The sequence below is a fragment of the Monodelphis domestica genome, chromosome 6 (genome assembly GCF_027887165.1).
Source record: "Monodelphis domestica isolate mMonDom1 chromosome 6, mMonDom1.pri, whole genome shotgun sequence".
NCBI classification, from domain to species: Eukaryota; Metazoa; Chordata; class Mammalia; order Didelphimorphia; family Didelphidae; genus Monodelphis; species Monodelphis domestica.
The window spans coordinates 205,782,575-205,808,788 of record NC_077232.1 but is presented as its reverse complement, the minus strand read 5'-3'; the positions used below and the strand labels follow the sequence as shown (position 1 = coordinate 205,808,788).

The following is a 26,214-nucleotide window of genomic DNA, read 5'->3' as shown; positions in this document are numbered from 1 at the left end:
CAAATGCAGTACCCATTTATCCACCTTGACTGGTGTATTTTTATTTTATGCTGACTTTAAAAGTTCTTAATTTGCTACTCAATTTAAAAAGTTCATACAATTAAACTGCCATAATAATAAATCAAAATAAAATTTTAACTGAGTTGAACTCAATGAAAAGATAATTTTGAAGCTAATCCCAAAAATGTTTAATCTTAAATATGTTTTAAAGTAAAACATGGAAGAATCCTATATAATTATACAGTAATAATAGAATTATTTTTCTGACTTATTTCTCCTACAAGGCAGTAGCATTTGAAGGATGTTCGTCTATTTCCTAACATCAAAACAAAGGTTCTGAAGCAATCACACAGGGGAATAGAATTAAAATTCAAAAGTTATAACCTGAGACTCCAACCTTGAGAAGGTGTTCCTGGCATAGTGCATAATACTGTCAAAGTCATATGGTTCCCCAAGAGAGTTCACTTCTCCAGGCTCCATCTTCAAGAAGTTGTACTCTTGACCTACAAATCATTAATAAGCACAGACTTAGAGTTTCTCTCAATAGATTATACTAGAGAAAAAGCTTTGATTCCCTTCTAGAACCCATGTTTAGCTTTTTCAAAATTCATGAGTAATATGGGAAATGCAGAGATATACTTCCAGCAAAACACATGCAGCATATGAGGCACTCAGTTCAAAGTAGACCTGAATAAACCAAATTTTACTTTGTTAATACATTGGTGCTTCCAAAAAAGTATCCAACAAAACTATGCTCTGGTTGGGCTCATGTATTTTTCCCCCCCTAACATCACTAATTAAGAGAGACAAGATGGGGCAGCTAGGCGTCTCAGTGGATAGAGTCAGGGCTGGAGATGGGAGGTCCTGGATTCAAATTTGTCCTTAGACACTCCCTGGCTGTGTAATTCTGGGCCAGACACTTTACCCCAAATGTCTAGCTCTTACCGCTCTCCTACCTTGGAAGGAATCCTTAGTAGTAGTTCTAAGACAGAAGGTAAGGTTTAAAAAACAAATTTTTAAAAGAGGTAGGATGTCACAGCAGAAATAGCACTGACTCTAGAATCAGAAGAAGCAAATTCAAATTTCATCTCTTACATTCTCCAAGTGATCTTGGGAAAATCATTAATTTCTTTGTGCTCCCATTTCCTCATTTGTAAAATGAGAAATCTGCATTAAGTGGTTTCTGAAATCTCAATTTGATCTGCCCTTAAAATTCTGATGTTGTGATTTAAAACAAAAACCTTCTCCTAGATTATAAACCAGCTTTAAACATAGGTTTTCATCTTATATGTTTATCTGTGTATCAACTCCTTGACTACCAAAATCCAGAGACACTCTTGCAATCAGTTGCTATTCTATTTATTCCCAGAGATTAAGCCCTATAATAAGTGCATATATAATTTTGCCACCTTTTAAAGCTAAGAAAATTGTTTTCCATAAAACAAGGGGAGGATATCCCCTACTTCAAAAAAATAAAACCTAAATGGACCATGAAGACTTTGTAAAAGAAATCTTCCAACCCTGGGAAAGCTTTACTTGGCAGATGTGGCCATGGCTTGGAGAATAATCCTTCACTTTAGATCTCAATCATTGGGCCATCCCAGGCATTTCAATTTTACTGCTTAGTCCTTAATATACTTGGTTTCTATGCCATTTTTGTATATGTGTGCATGTGCACCCTAATTCCACTGCTCTTCAAGGTCAGAGACCTAACACTGATCTGTTCTGAGTTATGCTAAATACCATTGCCAACACATACACACAGAGCCCTGGCAGAGAGAGATGGAGATTCTCAGTCAGAATTCATATTTACATTATTTCTACTTCCCTCAATCTAAATTCTCCAACCACAAAAAGTCATAATATTCAGCCCATGATCATTTATTAAATACATACTTATTCTGTGCCAGGCATTTGTGCCAAGTGGATGTACTTTTAATTACCCCAAATCCTCAGGTGAAATATTAAGATTCAGAAATGAAAACATTTGTTTGACATGAGAACATAATAGACCTCTTACCAAAGAGCAAAAGGTAGAATAAGTAGTACTTATTATTGACAATCAAGAAGGATTTTACTGAAAGTTGGCATAGAACAAGTATAAATAGCTTCGTCTAAAGTCAGCAACAGCCTTGAGGTAGGTGTGGAAATAGAACTATCTCTCTCCATTCTTACATGTTCCAAAGAAATCTCAGGCCACTGCAAAAGGACATTAGTTAGTGTGAAAGATGTGGGAATGAGGTTGAGACTGAGAAGAGAACACTGGAAACTGAGGTCCCAGGTACAGAAATGAAAGACCCCTAGGGTACTGACAACAGCGTGACCTTCATGAATTCTGGTCAGCTCTACCTGGCATGTCTGCCATCTGGACTACAGGAGAAACTATGATTTCTTTGATTGCAAGAGAAAAATGAAATTAGTCTTCAGAAAAAAGCTATTTTACATGGATAAGTGTTAAATGACAATTCTATAAAAATAATAATAATTAACAAGAACTAGGGACATAGCATTAAAAAGTGTTCAAATAGAATTCTTCATGCACTCAGATTAAAATTCCTTTACATTTTTTAAGTTTGAGTATTTGAATTACTCATTGATTAAATATTCTAATTTATTAATTATTATTAATTTTATTTTATATATTATATAATTATATATTATATATAATATATAAATTATTAAATGCCTACTACATACACAATGCTATAGGTGGGAGTTGAAAAGAAGGCATGCAAAGCAAAAGCATGGAGAGGGAGAGAAATGGGACTTTAAAAATGTTATTGCAACCTATCTCTTGTAGATCTAATTAAGATTTGCTTTCTCGGTAGCCACTTTTAACTTTTAGTGATGCTAGGCAATCTTTTTAAAAATATTCTTACCTCTCATCTTCAAATCAATACTAAAAATTATTCAAGGGGAAGCTAGGTGGGTCAGTGGCCCACAGCCAGGGAATCCCACTCAAGTTTCTTTCAAACCTCTTGGGCAGGTAGTCCAGGTATTACCACAACTACCACCTCCAATGAACATATACCAATGCAAAAAGACAAAAATATCAATGAAATGAGAAGATCCTAAATGTATTCTGATAAAAGGGGAAATATCTAGATACAGTACTAAAAGAAATATGGAGAATGTATTCCAAGAAAACATGAAGTCATCAGTCAATAAACAAGCATTTATTAAGTTATTAGTATATTCCAGGCAATATGATAGGCTCTAGGGATAAAAAAGAAAATGGAAAACATGGTATAAGTCTTTTGATGACAAAGACATACAAACAATTTTGAAATTACAAGGTGAATTTTATAAATGGAAGGTAATACAGAGGGAAGAGACTAGCGGGGATAGGGATAGGGGATATCATTGGGATAGGCTTCCTACAGAAGATGGAATTTAAACTGTCTTTTATTCAAAACCAGGGAAACAAGGAATTGGAGGTAAGATACAGGAGTATTACAGTTAGTATTATTCACTAACACAAGGCACAGTCAAGAGCTGGAATACTGTTGTATAGAAAGAACTGCTGTTCCAGTTAGGTCAACTTGGATGGATTGGAGACTATGTAAAGAGGAGTGAAGTGTAAGATGACCAGAAATATAGGAAAAAGCATGCCATGAAGAGCTTTGAATATCAAGAAAGAGGATGATACGGAGGGGACAGTTAGACATCTAGTTTGGCTTCTTTATAGACTGCATGGCTGGAAGGAGAAATAAAGGTGGAAAGGTAGTTAGGCACCCAAACATACAAGACTTTAGTTTTTAGGCTAAATTGTATCTTATCTATAAGTGATAGGAAGACAAGGTTTATAATTAGGGGACACAGGGATGTAGTCAGATCTGTATATTGTCATGTGCACAGAGGGGAGTAAAGTGAGTACACACACTGTCACTTCTCTGGTTCCACCCTCATCACCTCTCCTCAAAAGCACACAGTAATAGACTTCTAGTTTTGCTCCCTGCTTCAAGTCCAAAAGGAACACCATTTTAGCATCCATGTAAAGGATAGCTTGGAAAAGGCAGAAACAAGAAGGTGAGAGACAAGTTTGGAAGTTATTGTAACACTTCAGGCAAGAGGTAATGGTGTGTGATATTAAATGGACTTTGAAACAAGTTCTGCAAAAATTTCTTGTATCTACTGAAGGTTCTTCTCCTTCAAAATTTTTCCTAACTATGCCCAACTGGCTTTGCTGGCTCCACTTCCTTCAATTACCCCCACTCCATTTCTGCTCTTTCTGCATTATTGAATATTCACCATTTGTCCAAAATGGTTCTGGGAAAAGATTCAAAATAGAAAAGACAATCTCTGCCATTAAGAAACTCTCCTAATACTCAGAGGTGAGTAAATGTAAATACAAGAGCTTTCTTCTTTCACTTTTACTTTAAATGTATATCTGTCTGTCCAGACTTCTCCATTCTTAAGAGCAAGAATAATTTTTTGAGAGTTACTTCTTTTATAGTTTGCTAAAGCACCAAGCACAGAATTTGGAATAGACTTGATGTATAATAACTCTTTTTGGCGGTCTGACTTCATCTTATTTTTCAAACCAGTGAAAAGAAACATATTTTAGAATTTTTTTTTCACACAAACTTTCCTCTCCTGAGGATACGAAAGAATAAGCTTTGGGCCCAACTAAATGAATGCTCTATTGCTTCCCCTACTGTAGCATTATTCTCTGATTGTTTGAATGTCAGAACTATTTTTTCAATATATAAATTTTATTTAATTAGTCAACTTAGAACATTCTTCCTTGGTTAAAAGAATCATATTCTTTCCCTCCCCTCACCCTACCTCTTCCCGTAAGTGATGTGCAGTTCCACTGGGTTTTATATGTGTCTTTGATCAAAACCTATTTCCATATTGTTGATGTTTCCACTAGGGTGATCATTTAGAGTCTACATCCCCAATCATATCCCATAAACCCATGTGATCAAGCAGTTGTTTTACTTCTGTGTTTCTATTCCCACAGTTTTTCCTCTGAATCTAATAGCATTCATTCTCATAAATCCTTTCAAGTTGTTCTGGATCACTGCATTGCTACTAATAGAGGAGTCCATTACATTGTACCACAGTGTATCAGTCTCTGTGTATAATATCCTCCTGGTTATGCTCCTCTCACTCTGCATCAATTCTTGGAGGTAGTTCCAGTTCCCATGGAATTCCTCCAGTTCATTATTCTTTTGAGCACAATAGTATTCCATCACCAACTGATACCACAATGTGTTTAGCCATTCCCCAAATGAAGGGCATCCCCTCATTTTTCATTTTTTTTACCACCACAAAGAGCATAGCTATGAATATTCTTGTACAAGTCTTTTTCCTTATTATCTCTTTGGGGTACAAACCCAGCAGTGCTATGGCTGGATCAAAGTTCAGACAGTCTTTCAGCACCCTTTGGGCATAGTTCCAAATTGCCCTCCAGAATGGTTGGATCAATTCACAACTCCACCAGCAATGCATTAATGTCCCAATTTTGCCACATCCCCTCCAACATTCATTACTTTCTTTTGCTGTCATATTAGCCAATCTGTTAGGTATGAGGTGATAGCTCAGAGTTGTTTTGATGTGCTTTTCTCTAACTAGAAGAGATTGAGAACACTTTTCCATGTGCTTATTAAGAGTTTTGATTTCTTTATCTGAAAATTGCCTATTCATGTCACTTACCCATTTATCAATTAGGGAATGGCTTGATTTTTTATACAATTGATTTAGCTCTTTATAAATTTGAGTAATTAGACTATTGTCAGAGGTTTTTGTTATGAAGATTTTTTCCCCATTTGTTGTTTCCCTTCTAATTTTGCTTGCATTGATTTTGTTTGGGCAAAACCTTTTAAATTTAATATAATCAAATTATTTATTTAACATTTTGTGATTTTTTTTTCTAATTCTTACTTGGTCTTAAAATCTTTCCTTTCCCAAAGATCTGACATGTAAACTATTCTGTGTTCACCTAATTTACTTATACTTTCCTTCTTTATATTCAAGTCATTCACCCATTCTGAGTTTATCTTGATGTAGGGTGTGAGGTGTTGATCCAAGCCCAATCTCTCCCATACTGTCTTCCAATTTTCCCAGCAGTTTTTGTCAAATAGTGGATTTTTGTCCCTAAAGCTGGAATCTTTGGATTTATCATAGACTGTTTTACTGAGGTCACCTACCCCCAGTCTATTCCACTGATCCTCCTGTCTGTCTTGTAGCCAGTACCATACTGTTGTGATGACCACTGCGTTATAGTTTGAGATCTGGTACTTCAAGGCCACCTGCCTTTTCATTTTTTTATTATTTCCCTGATCTTTTTTTTCTTCCAAATGAACTTTGTTATGTTGTTTTGTTTTGTTTTTAATTCAGTAAAAAAAGGTTTTGGTAGTTCAATGAAAATGAAAAACAAAGCTATGAGACTACTTGGGCATGAATGCAGATATTGTAAGTCAATGCCTTTAAGAAAATCAAATGAAGTATCTCTAAAATTTTGCATATCTAAAAGGTTCTTCCTTGTTAGAACACTGTTCTAAATTTAGTTCAAATCAAAGTAACAGGCATAGACTGATACTGGCAAAATCTATTGAATTTGGACTCAAAAGACCTGGGCTCCAAACCTTACCTACTTGCTCCTGACCTTCATTTACCTTTCTAGAAAATGAGGCAGACTAGATTGAACAAGATCTTATCACCCCAAGACCCATAGCTACCCTAGTCCCAGGACATAGTGCTTTCTACTGAACTCTTCTAGAAAAAAAAAAAAAAACAGAAAACAAATGTATTTAGGAAACAAAAGTATTGAGAAAAAGGATCTTATGAAAATTCATGTCAGGATAACTGATTGATGGGTCCATTTTAATAATCTTTTGAGATGGCTAGATGATTGGGTAGAGGAATCAGGCTGACTCTAAGCTGTCATGTTATCCGGCCAAATAAGAGCTTTTTAAAAAGTTGCTCCTTAACACTGGAAATAAACAATGAATAATGTTTGAAGAGAATTGCTATCTCCTAAGAAAATAAACAAAATTCAAAATTATTCACCAAAAGACAACCCTTATTCATGTGAGACAAATAACATCTTCGATATTCAACTAGCGAGTTTCAAAGCCAAAGGAGCATATCGGAGAGCCTTTCTTACTGACTACAACACAAAGGCAGTCTGTCAAAAACACCATCTAAGCATTTCCCACATGCCAATCACTGTACTGGGCACAGTGTAAAAACAAAGAAAGAGTCTAATAAAAGAATTTTACTTTTAAACCAAATATTACTTTAGATGAATTAAAGCATCCACATTAACTGTTATCAAAAGATCCGTATGTAGATATATAATGTTGACAGAGAGGGGAGGGAAGGGAGTAGGAGGGAGGACAGGAGGGAGAGAGAGAGAGTGGGGGAAGGGGAAGAGAGAGAGAGAGAGAGAGAGAGAGAGAGAGAGAGAGAGAGAGAGAGAGAGAGAGAGAGAGAGAGAGAGAGAGAGAGAGAGAGAGAGAGAGAGAGAGAGAGAGAGAGAGAGAGAGAGAGAGAGAGAGAGAGAAGCAAAAAATGCTGCCCAGGGTACCTTTAAATGTGATATGTCTATCACCTCACCTGGCTGGATATTTTCTCTTATGATAGTTACATGTTTATCTCGGTCTGGTCGTGTGTGTTCATGCCAGAAACCTATCACATGGCCCAATTCATGGACAACAATTCCAAATTTATCACAATTCTTGCCAATAGAGATAGCCTGAGGTCCATTGCCTCTCCGACCCACATAAGAACAGCATCTGGAATAAAATGAAAAAGAAAAAGGAAGTCGTGGATAAACTACATAAGGAGTGGCCCATATGTGAATAATCTATTGCCAACCTGATATCTTTGCTCATAATGAACAAAGGAATCCTTCATATATAAAAAGTAAGGCATTTTTATTAACCTTCCCATCTTACATATCAAAATCCTTCAAAAAAGATTAGTGGAAATTGTTCGGAAACAATCTCCATTTTACAGAAAGTCTTAACAAAATAATAGGGAGGGGAGGGCAGGAAAAATGAAGGAAGGAAGGAAGGAGAAGGAAGGAAGGAAGGAATGAAGGAAGGAAGGAAGGAAGGAAGGAAGGAAGGAAGGAATGGAGGGAGGAAATAAAATTTTATTAAATACCTATTACATGCCAGATATTTTGCTAAGAACATTACAAACATATCATTTGATATATCTCCATTTAAAAGTTGAGGAAATTGAAGAAAATAGAGGTTACATGACTTGTTCTGGGTCACAAAAATATTAAGGTAAGATTTTTAACCCAGGTCTTATTGATTCCAACACTCTACATCCTATATCACCTTGCTTCCTATAAAAAGGGATCATTTCCCCAAAAACATAAAGTTCAAAAAATTACTTTACTATTTAAAGGATAATCACAAAAAGCTCAAATTATTAAACAAGTTACAAGTAACAAAACGTACCTAAGTATTTAGGTTAAGTAACCTAAAGTCATACAAGACGGTCTCCCAGGTATTTTAATTTAATTACCAGGTCAATCATACAGTAGTTTTCTCAACCCAAGTTAAAGGTTTTGTTAGGTTACCAAATCAGTCTTAATATCTTTCTACTCTTTTCATTTCAGAAAGTGTCTTATATTCTTGGGCAATAACCACTATAAATATCAAGGATCTCTGTAACTTTTTCTCAATTTGTTTCTTGTATGTATATGTATGTATATATATATATATATATCACATATATACTCTCTCAAGTTTTTTTTTTAGTTCTTTGGGAACAAGGACTAGTGATTGGGGGGGTATTTTACATTTCCAATATAATCCATTGATATTTATAATAAAGTCATGTGAATGCAAAATGTGTACCCTATATATGTTGTACACATATATTATATATGTACATATATAATCTCTTTTGTCTCTCTTTTGCAGTTTCCTGATTTCGGAAGTGCAAATGTTCAGTCTTAATTTTTAACTGATTGCTAAACTAGTTGCTCTCTTAAGCCAGTTTGAGCTAGCTCTAGCAGAACCTCTAGGTCTAGCTTTTATGTAACCATAATAAATACCCAAAAGGTCATTTTCAAAAAAATAAAATGCATGTGTTCCAAGATCATATTTCTCTCATCTTTACATTACATACATAGAAGAATACCTTGCAAAAGAAAAGTAAGTAATGAAGCAATACCTTTCATTTCTTTGGGGGCAAAGCATAACTATTCCTATACTTTCAACTCCCACTAATAAGAATTTCACATCAAACAGCAGATGGAGCCCTTGATAAAAATGAAAATATATATACTATTGCCCTGGCCATAAAGCATTAGTTATATTTGATGTAGAAAAAAGTTACACTCTTTTCTACCACTGATCTATTTCCTGGACATATTAGAAACTCGGTTTTGTGGTAGTTCTTCTTTTCCCTCAGGCTAGACATCTTATTTCAACCCTGTTGGTAACTTCAAATAAGGAAACTCCATCAACTAATAGGGACTGATAACAGTCATTTACATTCTAAAAAGAAGAGCTACACCTAAAGGTTAAGGGACTTGTCCAGTATCATAAAGTTCCCAAGAGAGATTTAAAACCAAGTTTCCCAGATCTATAATTGACTAAATCTCGTCTTTTAAAATTTCTCTTGTTTTTTTTTTGTTTTGTTTTGTTTTTGCTCAAGTTCACTTTGCTAGGAAGAGTCATGACACATTGAATGTTTGAGTTGGCAACACTGTAAGAGTCAAGTGACTTGGACATGCCTAGTTTCCCCTCAAAAGGTGGGCATTTTGGTTGAGTTCTTTGTGAGTTCAAGGTCTGCTGTGCTTCAAGGTTACTGTGAAGGTATCATAGGTAAGTTTTACTTATTTTATGACTATTACACTTACCATACGATGTCTGTTAGATAAGGAAACCATGTTTAAAAATGCTTGTAAAATGTTGACTCTAAATGATCACTCCATTGCAAACAGTAATAATATGGAGATAGGTTTTAAACAATGATACATGTAACACCCAGTGGAATTGTTCATTGGCTCCATAAGGGGGCAGGGTAAGGAAAGAGCATGAATTATGTAACCATGGGAAAACATTCTAAATTGATTAATTAGATAAATAAAATTATTTTTAATTACTTCTAAATTTTCTACATGTAATGACATAATATCCACAATTTTACAACCCACCTGGGATAGTATGATATATCATTCTTTGTGATGTTCCTTGCTCTACTTCCTATATTAAAATGCCTCTCTGCAGCCCAGATATATTTTAAAAATAAGAAATCAACAAGCGGAAAAGTTGACAAATTGGGGTAAGAAATAGAGGTAGGAAATGTGCTAAAATGGCTTCTTTTTAAAATTAAAATATCATTGCTTTTTCCACATTATATAATATAGATTTTTAGAAATGTTTCCTATTTGGGTATCATATTTATTGTTTGAAAATTGCTTCTGCCTTCTGCCTTTCTGCCACCCTACTAGAAGATATTCTCCAGTCTGGCTTCAATACCATTATAGACTAGTCACAGCAGGCAAAGCTTCAGACTGACACATTTTAAGCAGGCTCCTTCTGTTCCTCTCTGATCCTTCTGATCAGAACCATTGGACATATAGTTGTTTGTATTATAAGGCTATAACCAAAATGTCACTATCTTTCTAATAACATTAAGTGCTAGAGTAATAACAACTTCCTTTTTATTTTTAAGAAAAATGATTACCTTCCATTAAAATCAATACTATGTATTGATTCCAAGGCAGAAGACTGGTCAGGGTTAGGCAATGGGGGTTAAGTGACTTGCCCAGGGTCACACAGGTAGAAAGAGTCTGAGGCTAAATTTGAATGCAGGACCTCCCATCTCTAGGCCTGACTTTCAATCCACTGAGATACCCAGCTGCCCCCTACCACAGTAACTTCCTAATTGTCTCCCTATTTCCTATCTCTCCCGTTTCCAATCCATCTGAGATACAGCTACAAAAATCATCATTCTTTGGTTCAGATATGACCATGTCATTCAGCTACTCAAAACCTTAGGAGGCTTCCCACTGACTCAAAGGTAAAATACAAATTTCTCTACTATCAAGGGTACCACAGTCCTCACAGTCATGCAGTCTCACAACCTAAGTGTCATTCTTGACTCCTTGTTATCTCTTACCACCACCCTGGCAATGTTCAATCTGTTGTCAAGTCCTATCAGCTCTATCTCTGCAACATCTCTTTTATTTGCCCCTGACACTCTCACCACCACGCTAGTGCGGGCTTTTATCATATCATACATAGACTTGGTCTGCCTTCCTCAGTCTTCTCTCCACTCTAGTCTTTCCCCTACTCAGCTGTCAAATTAATTTTCCCAAAAAACAGAACTCACCATATCACTTCCTATTCAATCAATTTCAGTGATTACCTATCACTTAATCAAATTAAAAATCCTATCTTTGGCATTCAAAGCCCTTTACAACCTGACCTCATTTCTACCTTTCCAGTCTTCTTACAGCTTACAACCTGACACATATTGTTTGATCCAATGACACTAGCCTCTTTGCTGCTTCTCACACAAGACATCATCCGCTAGCTGTGGGCATTTTCACTGACTGATCCTCATGCCTGAAATATTCTCCCTCCTCATCTCTGTTCAATAATAATAATAATGATGATGATGATGATGATGATGATAATTTGCAGAGCTGTTGACATTTTGCATAAGAAAATAGCTTCCATGAGGAGCTAGGTGGCATGCTGGATAGAGTGTCAGATTTGGAGTCAGGAAGACTACCCCTTCTGAATTCAAATCTGGTTTATTCAAGCCAAACTGATTAACTGTGTGATCCTGAGCAAGTCACCTAATCTTGTTTGTCTTGGTTTCCTCATCTATAAAATAAGCTGTAGAAGGAAATGGCAAATCATTCCAGTATCTCTGCCAAGAAAACACTAAAGGCAGTCACCAAGAGGCAGATACAACTTAAACAATGACTAAACAACTACAGAGATGACTTCCACTAAGAATTCCTTGTATTAATAAATTGGAGTTACATGCATACATATATGTGAATAAATTTATATACATAGATGATTATTAATAGTATTAAGGAAGAGTTTACCTAATGACATTTACCTAAGCACATTGAGGTTTGCAAAATACTTAAACAGACAGATATATAAATTATATCATATATATATATATTTATTTATATATGACCTAATAGGATCTTAAAATTTTTGTGAGGCATGTTTATTAAATCTGCTTTATGTATTAGGAAATTGATGCATAAAATGGCTAAGTGGCCTTCCAAGGTTCACAGACATAATAAATATCCAAAGAGGGAGTGGAATACTAAACATTTGTGATTCCAAGTCAAGCAGCAATCTGGTTTCTAGGTAATTTGGCATGAATTAAAAGGATTTCAATTTTCCCATCAAGAATGTGAGGGAGTTGTGCTTGATATCTCAATTTCCTTTGAACTTTAAAATTCTGTTTTTCATTAATTATTCACATAATATGGCTAATTTTATTTTTTACCAATCTAGCAGAATTTTAATAGAGTACTGACACCTTAATTTTTAATTGACACATTATTAGGTTAAAGCTAATTCTAATGATGATGCCTTTGTTCAAAGTCTATTTGGATTCCTTGAGAATTGTCAGAAAAGGCATTTTATGAACTATTCAAAGAGGAAGAAAATTATACCAATTTGTAATAATACATTATTTGGGACCAGAGACACTGTTTCCCAGCTTGGCAGTCCAAAGGACTTCTGGTTATTTGAAAACCAAATTCCCTCCCCAAGAGCAAAGTCTGAAAACACTAATGATATGCAAAAGCAATGTGTTGTAGGCGATAAGTTTAATTCTAAAAGATGAATCAGAGAATCTTAGAGGGAAAATACAATTGAGAGATCATCTAGTCCAACCTCCTCTAATAATCTCTTCTACAATATGAAAGTTAGCATAATACAACAGAAAGAAGATTAGACTTGGAAGGATGGAATAGGAGGAAGGGAAGGAAACAAGCATAACTACTGTGTGTTAGGAACACTACTAAGCCTATTGCAAACATTTTCTCATTTGAGTCTCACAATAATCATTCAAGAACAGTGGTATTATTATGTCCATTTTACAGTTGAAAAAACAAAGACAGACTAAAGTGTTCTGCCCAAGGTCACCCAGTAAGTTTGAGGCCATACTTGAACTCATGTCTTCCTGACAGCAGATCTAACACTCTAAGCACCGCAACAACTATGATAAGATATCAAGAGTTCAAAAGTCTTTTCCATAAACATATCTTCAGATCTCTGATGTGATCTATCCATAATTCTATCAGTCACATAATCATGGGCATAAAGGTTTATTCAATGATGGTCTCTATTTAATAATTAATGTCTACTTAATAATTCTCTTAAAGGTGTTCATATTGATTTGGATGGTCAAGTCCCAGCACTTTGCTTTAAAACAGTTTTTTGTAAGCATAGTAACATGAACTGAACATGGATGTATATTATTCATGTTTCTATAACTTCCCAATTGCTGATGTTCCCTCTTCTAAACCATCCGGTAGAATTTATCTTTGCATTTAATTGCATTCATTCTCTTTACATTTATTTAGTATACATTTAACTACTTTGTATTGGTTCAAATGTATTTTCTTTATATTTGTTTGATGTATAGCTATGTGTTTACTTGTCTACTTTGTTAGAAAAAGGCACCTTAGAGCAGAAATTCATTCTTTGTATTTGAGCCCTTGGTGCCTCATACAGCATACAGGCTAGCATAGCTGTCACTAATAGACATTTGCTGTAAATGATATCTAAAATACAGGGTCAGCTCACTATCCTAGGAGCCACAAGAAAGTGCCAGTAATTCAGTAGATATTCTTGGATGAGCCATATCCATTTAAGGCCTCGATTTCCTCTTCTGTAAAATGAAAGGAATGGAATATATGACTGGTGCACTCCCTTCTCAATAAAAAATTCAAAGATTCCATAGGTCTTCATACTAAGCTTCCCATAAGTAAAAGATACAAGTCAAAGTTACCCCCCAAACCCCAACATTTAAAAAAAAAAACACCATAACTTACTATATTCAAAAAGCTTAAAGAACTCTATTTTTTATCAAAGACGTTCAGAATTAACTCTACTGACTTGTTTCCTCTTGAAGGTAAAGTAAACCATCTCCTGTTTCAACTCACCCACAAGGCCTATAAGTAAATACGATATAACTTTCTTCATCACTTCTTTCGATGAAAGTTACACACGTGTGTTTCTCCCAGTGCCTCATGGCCTGCTTGAACATGGCTCGCTGGCTGCCTGAAAGAATGGCAAGGCATCAGTAAACAGTACATGTAGCAAAGGTAAAAAGGCTGCCCCAACCATTTGGGTTTCCCTAGACCAAGAATGATTATTGCTTTTCTACATAGTCTTTAGAGTGATAAACCACACTCAAACATGAATGAATCCTTATTATGCATCTCTAAGGAACTATTTCTAAGCTTGCGAACATCATGAAAATGCTCTAATTGCTTCAGTTAAAAATATTAATTTTATGGTGCAATTAAGAGAAATAAAAGAAAATCTCTCGGGCACTGAAGGGAGGATCTCAATGGAGGATTTATGGAGCAGAATAAGAGGGCATGAATAAGTTCCAGTTGGAGCCAAGGAGAAGATTGCAGAGCCATTTAGGTTTGAAGTCTGGATATCCTTACCTTATACTTATACTTATATCCACAATACCCAGAATAATAAAGCTCATTATCTTTACCAGTATGTGTACGAAAAATGCTATAACTGATATATAAATTATTCTAGTAGGTCTCAGAGATCATCTGTCAGTAGACAGATTTAGTGGCATATGGGAAGCACAGATTTAAAAATGAGAACATTAGACAATTAAAAATATTTTTCAATGTAAGCACATTCTGGTCCAGTAAAACAGAATAATCTTGTTCGGTAGGTATTCTTTTCTTTCCCTTAATCATTTTATATTATTGTTATTATTACACAAAAAAACTATTTGCTTGATCAGTAAGGCATTGCTTTATTATTTCTCTGTCTTTTGCCAAAATACACAGAGAGATTCTTACCAGTGAAATTGCCTCCTATAACGTATGGAATGACACCCCCAGGCCATATTCTTTCAGTTCTTGATGTAGCAGCCCTGGGAACCCGGTTTTTCTCATTTTGCCCTGAGAATTTTACAGATGCTTTTCCTTTAGCTGTGCTGTTTTGTTCTAAGCCTGGAGTGACATTTAAAATATTCTATTAAACAGAAATACTCCATCCATCATGGATTCTTTTAACCCCTTAAAGGACAAAGGTCTAAATGTATTTGTCCCATATTTTTCTAAATGTGCCTGAGGTTAAAATATACACAAAAAAACATTCACACACAACTTAAGGATTGCACAAAGGCACTCTTATGGAGTTACATTCAAAAGTAAATTTTGTCTTTGAGCAATCCAACATCATAAAAGCAAATCAAAAAAATTGTCTTTGAGCAATCCAACATCATAAAAGCAGTTAGGTGCACATAATAATATATATGTGTATTATATATATATAACAACAATAATAATAATTAGAATTTACATAGACTTTAAAGAATGCAAAAATTTTATACATGTTAACTTATTTTATCTTTTTTAATGTATCTTTTGTCTTAGAATCAGTATAAGTATCAATTCCAAGGCAGGAGAGCAGTAAAAGCTAGGCAATTGGAGTTAAATGACTGATCCAAAGTCCCACAGCCAAGAAGTATCTGAGCCAAATTTAAACTCAAGACTTTCTATCTCTAGGCTTGGCTCTCTATCTACTGAGCCACCTCTAGCTGTCCCTAATTCATTTAATAGACTACAATGCTGTGAGGTAGATGCTACTATTATCTCCATTTTATAGATGGACAAGTTAAGGCAGAAAGAGGTTAAGTGACTTGCCTAGAATTGCATGGCAAGAAAGTGTCTGAGGATAGATTTGACTGACTTCAGAGCCAGCTCTATCTAGTTCACCACCTAGTTGCCTCTTGCTATTACATAACAAGTTCATTATTTTCTCCTCTAAATTACTAAAAATTCAGCAACAGGTATTTAAGATGAACTTGATAATTAAGGCATTATTAAAAAATTAAGACAATTAAAATTATTCAACACAAATTGTCAAGTTCAAAACTATTGAATTTAAGAGAAAAATCTATTTCCAGTGTGTCACTATATTCCTAGAATGTAGAATAGTGCCTGGCATAAAGGAGGCATTCAATAAATACTTCTCAAACTTAACAGAACTGAAAAAATAGAGAAAAAAAACAAAAGTAGAAAGTATAAAATAAAAGGTATACGGTGTTTTTGCTGGCATCACTGGTATCTAGGATAGATAATTATATTTCTTTTAATTCTGAGCTACATACTTTAAAATAAAACTAAAAACACAAGATTTTTGCCACCCAGGGCATCGATCTATATTATGATTATCCAATGGTCATACCTAGGTGTTTAGATTGGGGGTGGGTTGGGCTAGGGGGAGAATAGTTGGCATTTATCTTAATTCTGCCACCAAAGACTGGTTGTTGCTTAAACAAGATACTCCATCTTCCTACTCTAGGCAATTTAAACTGGCTATTTCCCATGTCCCATGTTTCTCCTTCATCAAATCTCACCTAAAATCCTACGTTCTATAGAAACACCCCCTCTTGATCCCAGCACCTTCCTTTCCTCTCTTGATTGCTTCCAATTTCTCTTGTATGCACAGTTGTTTGCATGTTGTCTCTCCTACTAGAATATGAACTCCTTAAGACACAGACTGCTGTTTACCTTTCATTGTATCCTTAGTGTTTAACATAGTACCTAGTACATAGTCAGTGCTTTAAAAATATGTTTTGACTGACTCGTCTGGTCTTTTTTCCAGGCACTTTTGAAGTTTAAAATGTCTTTTGGCACTTGTAGCTGTGTTTAGAAGGACTTTCCTTTTTTATCTCACTAATCCATCATGATTTGTTAAAATGACAACATATTTTGATAGTATATTGATATTTACAAATTCTAAATCATCATAAAGCATCAATATCAGCATATGTTTACTAGGCATCAAGTACATTTCTGTCTAGCTCTTTAGGGTTGTTTGCTTTTGTAACAAACTAGGTTATCAAATTCTACCAAATGACGGTATTTCTGTGTTATATTATATTACCCAATATCTAATACAGTGTGATATATAAATAGAAGGTGAATAAATAATAGATCAATACATTGATATTTTAAAATAAGGCAAGATTGTTGAGGGTTTCTCTGGACTAGAATAGACTATTCATGACTTGCTATAAACCACATCCTTGAGGTAAACCCCATTAGTTGATCCAATTTAGCATCATATATTGATGTAAATATCCAGTTTGTGGTACACTGAAAAAAGTACATTATTTGGCAATCCCTGAAAGATAGGTGGCTATTTTATAACACAAATCTTTTCTTGGAAATGTCAATGTAATTCAATATTAAAGTGGGGTACTATTCAGGGACTTCAGCAACAGCTATTTAGTATTTCTACTTCTTCAACAGTTTTTGTACTTGCACATCCTGGGATGATCAAAATATTGCCTATTATGCATCTGTTATGTTTCCTTCAGATGGTGATTTATGACCTTTCCCTGGTAACCGATTCAGAAATGTGCCATAAAATGAGATACAATGTCAGCCCACTTCCAAAATTATTCATTAGTTACATTCACCTATTGTATAAAATTGGACACATCTCCATGTTTAATGAAAGCACGTAGGCTGATAGCAAATAAATTAATAATGATGAACAGTACCATAATGAACATCTAATAAATTTTTAATGATGGGAGGCTGAAAATAAACTAAACCAAAAAGTTAGCTTCCCTAAATTTTATTGTTTCTATGTCACAAGACCTATGCCAAATATAAACAAGCAAAATGTCATTCCTGTTACACTTCATTTAAGTGAATCATAGCAAATCAATAAATTGATTTAAGGAAATAGACTGCTGTAGTTCAAATGTTGGCGGTACACCATGTAAATCAGGCTGATACTTTAAACACTGAAAATACCAGAGCCAAATCTTCTTATCCTGTCTATGAGCTGATACAGAGCCCCTCTTTTCTTTGACACACCATGGTCTCCCAGGCCACCTTCAAAATAAGACAGAGAGAATTATTCAAATTAGATTCACCATCACAATTTTAAGGAAAACTACAGATGTCTCATTAGAAATTGCCACGTACTTTTAATGTAGCCTACACAATTATATGACTAGAGTACATTCAAGAACCTTTGGGAGAAATTTAAAATGATACAGTAGCAAAACATTCCAGAAAGCAAGTAAACATGACTTTGTTATGCACAAAAGTCATAACAATTACATCATGTCATTATTATTTGAAACATTTTTCTTCACTGTGGCCTTGACATCTGGTGTTAGTTAATAAGACTGACAGATGATATGCTCTACTGTCTTAAATGCAGCTTCATTTTCATGCTATAAAGAAGCAAGTGTAATTCAAGATATTAAAAGAAAAAAAAAGGATAGGTCAACTTTACTGCAAAGTATCAGAAGATCCCTCAATAGGCTTAAAAAACAAACACTTCAAGCCACATGTCTTAGTTTAATATACTAATGTACCCAAATTACAGCTTTTGACTCTAAGCATTCCCATGCAATTGCAATAATAAAGAAATTTGAGAGAAGGGGGCAAACAATTCAAAAGGAAATGTAATTATGCTTTAGGATAATTCATATATAATGCAATCATTCAAATTCATAATGACAGATAGTAGTCTATATATAGGCTTTTAGAATTGGAAAGAATTTGATATATTAAAAAATCTAACCCTTTTATCTTACTGAGTAAACTGAAGCTCAGTAAGGCTGAATGACCTAATATCACAGCTCCTGCCATAGAGTAGACAGAGACTGAGTCAGATTAAGAACCCAGATCTCTTGGATCCAGCCCCGTTTGCTCCATCTTGGCTTCTCCTATTTCAAAATCTTGTCCTATTTTTCTCAGTTCTAATTTGTTTTAATATATAGGGTATAATTAATTTATGTTTTTCTCCTTACATGAATGTATTACATATTGTTTTCTTCAGATTTCTACAGGAAAAAAGCATCCTGATATGGTGTTATATTTTTATTTTTAAATTGTTATACAATATCTTGATTTTTAATTTTTAAATTAAATGTAATTTTTTAAAATCTGGAAAATTTTATTTAATTAATTAATTTAGAATTCTAAATTTGTCTTTAAAACAAAAGTTTTGTATAGGAATATATTGAGCATAACTGTATCGCCACAAATGAAGATGGCAAGCCAGTGGGTCTATAACTTATATTTATAGAGCTGTGTGGAGTTCTTATTGAGGTTAAATGGCTTCCTGTGTTCAGCGAAGAGGAGAAAAATTAATCCTGGACTTCCTGACTTGAGGTCTACCACTCTAGCTCCCACACTGCATTGTCTTATATAATTGTACGTGGGTACAATTCAGAATTGTAGATTGAAAACTAGAAGACAGTGTGGCCAAGAGAAACTCAGTGACTTAGATCATGAGTGAATTAGATAATAAGCTCCTGGAGATCAGAGACGTCCTTTGTCTCTGTTTATATCAGTAGAGCTTAGCTCAGTGCTTGGCATAGAGTATGTAGTTAATAAACATGTATTGTATTTATGTGTGACATAAGGTCACAAAGGGAATGAGTAACAGTCATAACTTTAATCCAGGTGCTAAAATCTAAACTCTAACTCTTTTTGTGCTTCAATAATTATAAAAGAAAGTTTTTTAATCAGTAAAGAGAACAGAATAATTGCATGTAAAATTTTAAGGCAAATGCTATATGTAAGGCATGAGCTCATTCTGGTCAATTAAAAAACATTCATTATAAGGAACAACAGAGGTGACTCAGTGGTCAGAAAGGCAGCCCTGTAGACAGGAGTTCCTGGGTTCAAATTTGAACTCAAATACTTCCTAGCTTGACACTGGGCAAGTCACTTAACCCTAGTTGTCTAGTCCTTACCACTCTTCTGCCTTGGAACTAATATTTAGTACTGAGTCTAAGACAGAAGATAAGGTTAAAAAAAAACTCCTAAGTTATAAAATTATTAACATGATGTGTTTTTGTTCTATTTTGGTTTGTTTTTTTCCTGTAACACATTTTTAATAGTTTTCTTTTTTATTACATTGACTTTTGTCATAAACATTTATTGCTTTCTAAATGACCATCTAAAATGGTTATAAAATAGATTCTTATTAGTTGTGTAAGTTACAGGGCTTGCTTACTGAATTATTATGCAGTTAATTATTTGGATCACATTTGCACATAGTTGCTGCACCTTTAGAGAAACACTTTTGAAATTTTTAGCATTTCACATTTTAGAAGAATGAGGTAATATTTAAGTCTATTCATTCCCAGACAGATTGGGTGGTATATTTTTCATTGTGCTCTTCATTTTTCTGCCACTCATGAGCAGAAATTTTAATCATTATTATTGTCATGCTACTATAAACTTATATTCTTAATTAATTAAAAATATAAAGATAATGGGAAAATAGGACAATAACAAATAAGATGAATAAAAAGATAAATGTAATCAAAAGCATAATATTTCAGCAAGTACTTTTGAAGTACCTGAAGAATTTTTAAGAAATATTAGAGATGATTTTGATTTTTAGGGCAAAATGTTAGAAATTATTTGATGCTTCTATCAGCACACTTGAGCTTACCTTCCTAATGAACATTAAAGAAAAATTAGATGTGGATCAATAAAATTTACAATTGACATAATTAATATACATAAATCATAATACAAACTAGCCAAAAAAAGTAAGAACAATTAAGTAAGTGAAATTTTGGCAAAAAATGTCTATTTTAGCCGACAAATAATAGTGAAAATAAAAAACTCATCAGAAATAGGGATAAATAGAATCCATTTAAAAGACCATCAAAGTATACTATTTTCCACATTAGTTTATTTATGGTTTTATTTGGGGGTTAGGGTTTTATAAGAGAATTATCTTATAACAATGACAACATGGAAGTGTGTTTTACAAGATAACACATGTACATCCCAGATCAAATTGTTTATTATCTTTGAGAGGGAGGAGAGAAGGGTTGGAGGGAGACAATTTGGATCTTATAATTTCAGAAAATATATATTGAAAATTGTAATTACATGTAATTTGGAATTAAAAAACAAAGACAGAAATCTAGTATAGTCTTTCAAATTCTTTAAATCTCTAAAATCCAAGTGAGGTGTGAAAAGTTTAGTTAGAAGAGACAAATCTGTACATTTTTTAGTTTTAATGGTTCACAATTTAGCAAAATCATTTTAAAATATTTAATAGATTCCTTGTTCTGGAATTATTACTATCTCAAGGCCTAATTACAAATGAGGTTACAATGAAAAGCCACATGTATTGGATATAAAAGCATAAAAAATAGGAAAATGTATAAATTAGCATTGATCAATTAAAAGAACAGGACCAAAAGGTCAAAAGAAAAGATAGTGCTCTGAACAGAGAAAGAGGCTTTACCTGTGTTCATGACATATAACTCTATGGTACTAGTAATAAGGTATAAGAAGGAATGTCCAGTAAAAAGCTTTACCAATATATCCACAAGACGGCAGAATATTTTATTTTGCAAAAAATGTTTAACAGTTCAATGAATTTAACAAAGTTACCCTTCAATACAGCACTATTCCTTCTTCCAATCCACATCCCCCTATTGTTTTGATGACATGGGCTTAAAACATGTCTATAACTCCATCTGGATAATTATCTCTCTGTATCTAGATATATAGTTGTACTTTTCTACTTTCATATTTCATGACATATTTTAGAAGCAACTATCCATATTTATAAAGGAAGTTCAAAATAAATGGTTTCCTATATTCATTCAAAAGTCAACTTAATGAAGAGAAACTTTAATTTAGATGGAGAAACTTCTCAGACCTAGAGTATTTTTGTTTGACAAGTCACTAAAGAATAATTTTAGAATCATACAAAGAATTGTAGAGGATGTAGTAAGTAAAAGAAGTAGATAAGCCAAGTGAATCCACCAACTGCTGGTACTTTAACACAGATCACTGATTTAGTTCATTATTTATTCTAATCTTATATTCTATTGTACCTTCCATCAAAACAAAACAAAGCTACAAGCAAAAATACATCAAAGGCAATTAAATTATGAAATGTATATTTTAAAGAAATATCAAGTGATTTTAGCACTGTAAATCCAATGTCATTGTCTGTGGTAACCAATATAGTTATAGCAGAAGCTCTGTTTTTATTAAAAGCAAAGTGATCATCTGACAATTGCAAAGGAAATCATATTTACACATTCTTTTTTCCTAAGAAAAAGTCAACATAATTGCATTTAGTATAATTTATACTTGCAAATTCCTATCTAAAATGAACATTAAGAATAAAAGATAAACTTCATGCTATGTTTACTTTAGTTAAGATAAAATGAAGATAAAATTAATGTTCCACAGGGTGATTTTAAGCCATTCAATATTTAATGTTATTTAAAAGATAGTAATCCAAGTGAGAAGCCTGTGTTATAAAAATCATACCTGTGATATGTCCAAGTTTTTCAAATGAGTTCTGTGTAAGGTCAATTGTCCTGTCAATTTGAAGGACTCTTAGTTCTTCATCATCTAAGGCAATATCTCCCCAAAAGATAGCTTGAAAGAAAAACAAATATACAAAATGTTCAGTTAAAATGAATTTTTTAGTTGTGAAAAAATATATAAACCAAGACAACGAGGGAAACAGCACTATATAAAAACATATAAAAACATATAAAAAAACAAATTAGAAAGGCTGCTTTATGTGAAGTGCCTATATTTCAAAACAGTAATTAGGGGGGAAAGGATTAAATTTATGGAAAACATTATGAGGCCAGTAACCTTAAAAAAGTGTTATACTAAGGCTAAACTCTTTTCCTATAGACTCTGGTGGACATTGACATGGTGAATGTAGGAAGGTGGTAAACATTCTTCTTGAGTCAATCTTTAACTGCCTTCTTCCTACTTGAAATTATGGAGGAAAGAAAAGAGTATTCAACACTTCATAAACTCTGATGTACTTGTATGTACTGTTTGTGGTGGAGAAGGTATGAGAGAATACAATGATAACTGACAGGAAGCAATGATTGACATCTGACTTCATCCTTCATCTCATAATTTGTCAGGTCCTGTTAGACAAAAAATAATTAGCTCAAGTAGGTAATATATTGCAATGTTGCTATTAACAACTCAACTCAATACTTCACTCCAAAGGGACGGTTATTCTAAATTCATATTCAATTATCAGACACTGATTTTGGAATATTTTTCCCCTACTGAAATTCCCAATCATCTGATCTATCTGAAATTATAGGTAATAAAACAAATGCTATAAAATGGCATGACATATAAGAAGAGAAAAACAACATTGTTTTTTTTTCCTTATTAGATGAACACGTTTTGAACGTAGTGCCTAAGTGAATTTTTTACCTACCTGAAGATAAAATTGTCATGGGGTCTAGCTGGGGGAAAACAACATTTAACTTTAAAAAAATTCCAAAGCAAGAGGAAAAATCAGTCCTACTACATTTAAAATATTGATGTGGAAATATAGTCCTGATATAGATTGTGACCTCTTACATCTTGATTCCTTTCACAAATCACTTCCATTATTTTAGAACAGATTTACACATATCTGCTTTTTTCCTCAAAATGCAAAGCTAAAGCAAGTTTTTGAAAAATCAAAGGATTCATTTGAAATTATCTGGACCATCCATTCCCTTCCATTTCAACAAATATTAATGAAGATCTTTGCCAGACACACCTGTCACATAATTTATTTATTGACTATTGTTCACACTGACAAAGAATAATTAGTAAAATTCACAAAGTTTCCACTAAATTTTAAAAACTATATTCAGGCCTATATGCTTGGTCAGAACGGTGACTCAACTTGGCTGCTGGGTACTAAAAGGAAAACCTATTTTTAAAAAGTCAACACAGTTTATTTACTAATAATCAATAGAACACTGTATTCCAGGCATAACCAAAATGGAAAACCCTGCAAGTTCTACAAATAAAGTTTGTCATTGTATTGTTTTTATTGTTTGTCTCAGTTATATTAGTTAGCACTGCCCTTTAGCTGTAATTTATTCAATAAAAATGCCCTTATACATAGGGAGAATATGTCCTATTAAGATCATATATTTTATTTCCCAAAGATTTAATAGGAATCCAATAGCTTGGCTAAGAAATCAAATGGTAGGTCATTGTTTTGAGTATATGGAACAAGAACCAACAAGTGAGCTAGGTTCAAGACCACAAATAGAATTGATGAAATGCATATTTTAAGAATAGAAAATTTCCTGTGTTAGGTGTATTATAAAAGCTAAGATTTTTCTGCTGTTGATTAGTTTTCAGTGTTGTATGTGTATGTGTGTGTGTGTATATATATATATATATATATATATATATAATTGGCTAAGTTAAGAAAAATCTGTCATCAAATTAGAATGCAGTCTCTTTTTCATGTGAATTTTAAGAAATTATTACATACTTAGTAACCATCATCAACAAAAAATTAAACAAATGCAAAGAAATTATGTGCAAAACCACAAACTATACAGTTTACAATTTGTTTTAAAATGTGTGAATTATTCATGTGTGCTAATATAAATCTCCTCTGCTTTTGATTTCCCTTTTATCTAGTTTTATGTGGATGTTTTTTCCTCTTGATTTTGTGGTTATTATTTTTTGTCATCATAGTATATATTATATTCTTAATCTCTTTATATCTCTTAATATAGTTCCCTTATTTTCTTTTTATTTCTAATATTTGTCATTTCTAATAACATGATATAATATGTTACATTCAAATATGAGAGAACCTCTTAAAATATTTTCATTAAAGTTTCTGAAAATATGTTTATGTTCCATGGAATGCTAAATTTATTTTTAAACTGGCTATAAGTTTCCAAAAGGAAATAACCTCTCCATTTACCCCAAAATGGCCTCCCCCCAGTTGCCAGTCCCATTTTCATTCCCACCCTGCAATAGTCCCTACAAATTACTTTGTATTTACTTTATATAGATACAAATAGCTATAAATAGATAGGTCTTTAGCTATTTATCTACTCTAACACACACCCACACATATACACACAAATATATAATATGACCAATATAAATCTGAGTAATATATTTTCTACATACAGTAGCAATACTAAGCTCAGAATATCACAGACAAACATTTGACAAAAAACAAACATAAAGCAATATTCTGTAATAACTGAAAACTGGAGAGATACTAAAACCACGTATGACTCAGTGTTTGGTCAAGGTTGAGATAATGCAACTTCTGGGTATTCCTGGCCATATGGTACAGATGCAGGTATACAAGGTTAGAGTTAGATGTAATTTTCTGTTTATATGTCATTTCTTCTCTATAGGATGGAAGATCCTCAAGAGAAGGAGGTGTTTTGTTTTTGTTGTTATGTCACCAGTATCCAGTTCAGAACCTTAATTCCTATTAAAAGGCAGTACATGAGGTCAGTTGAGAAAGACACTCAAGGCTGGAAGGAAGACTTATGGACAAAGTAGAAATAATGAAGGCTAAAAATGAGCTCTCATGGCCCAGGAAGTCCATAAAACCCATAAAGAAAATAGGCAAGCTACATATTGGTCTAGAACTTTAAAGAAAAACCTTTATAAGAGAGGAACAGCTATAGAAATAGCCTCTTAGAAATGGTACTATTAGAATGGATATCCTATGAAGACTCCTTTCCCCTCCCTCAAACATCTAGAAAGAGGAGGAAACAGACATTTAAGAGCTGAATTGAATTATAATTCAGATTCTAGCTGAAATTGCAATTCTTATTATAAACATCCTTTGACTCATTTTATGTTATAATTTGTCTCCTTAGATCAAATCAATTTAATAACCTTTCTAAGTACCATATTCCTCAGCCTTTCCTTCCCTAGGGAAAATAAAGGATGACGATTTCACAAGGGAGAAAGGATATTAATTGAGATTATATAAGAATCATAGTAATAATAGTGAGTAAAAGATTGATAGTCATTTCTGGAGCTTATATCAAACACATGAAAAACATAACAAAATACTTATGGAATTAGAAGATGTCATTGAAAAATAGTTAAGGTTAAAATAGGTACAAGTCATTGGATTTGGATAACCTACCCCTGGAGGAAGGAACAATATAGTTAAAATCCAACTGAATAATCAAATGCCTCTCACTAGGGAAAAT

General features: G+C 33.5%; 1 protein-coding gene across 1 annotated transcript in view; it reads right to left on the bottom strand.

Annotated features, from left to right (window-relative positions):
• The window catches only part of TLL1 (tolloid like 1), a 263,160-nt gene that overhangs the window by 134,160 nt on the left and 102,786 nt on the right, over positions 1-26,214 (bottom strand). Inside the window, exons 3-8 of the mRNA XM_001365880.4 lie at positions 22,517-22,627; positions 17,996-18,076; positions 15,020-15,172; positions 14,129-14,246; positions 7,567-7,745; positions 398-503 (exon numbers count right to left, since the gene is read on the bottom strand). Coding sequence (XP_001365917.1) covers positions 398-503; positions 7,567-7,745; positions 14,129-14,246; positions 15,020-15,172; positions 17,996-18,076; positions 22,517-22,627 — 748 coding nt within the window. The remainder of the gene's footprint in view (positions 1-397; positions 504-7,566; positions 7,746-14,128; positions 14,247-15,019; positions 15,173-17,995; positions 18,077-22,516; positions 22,628-26,214) is intronic.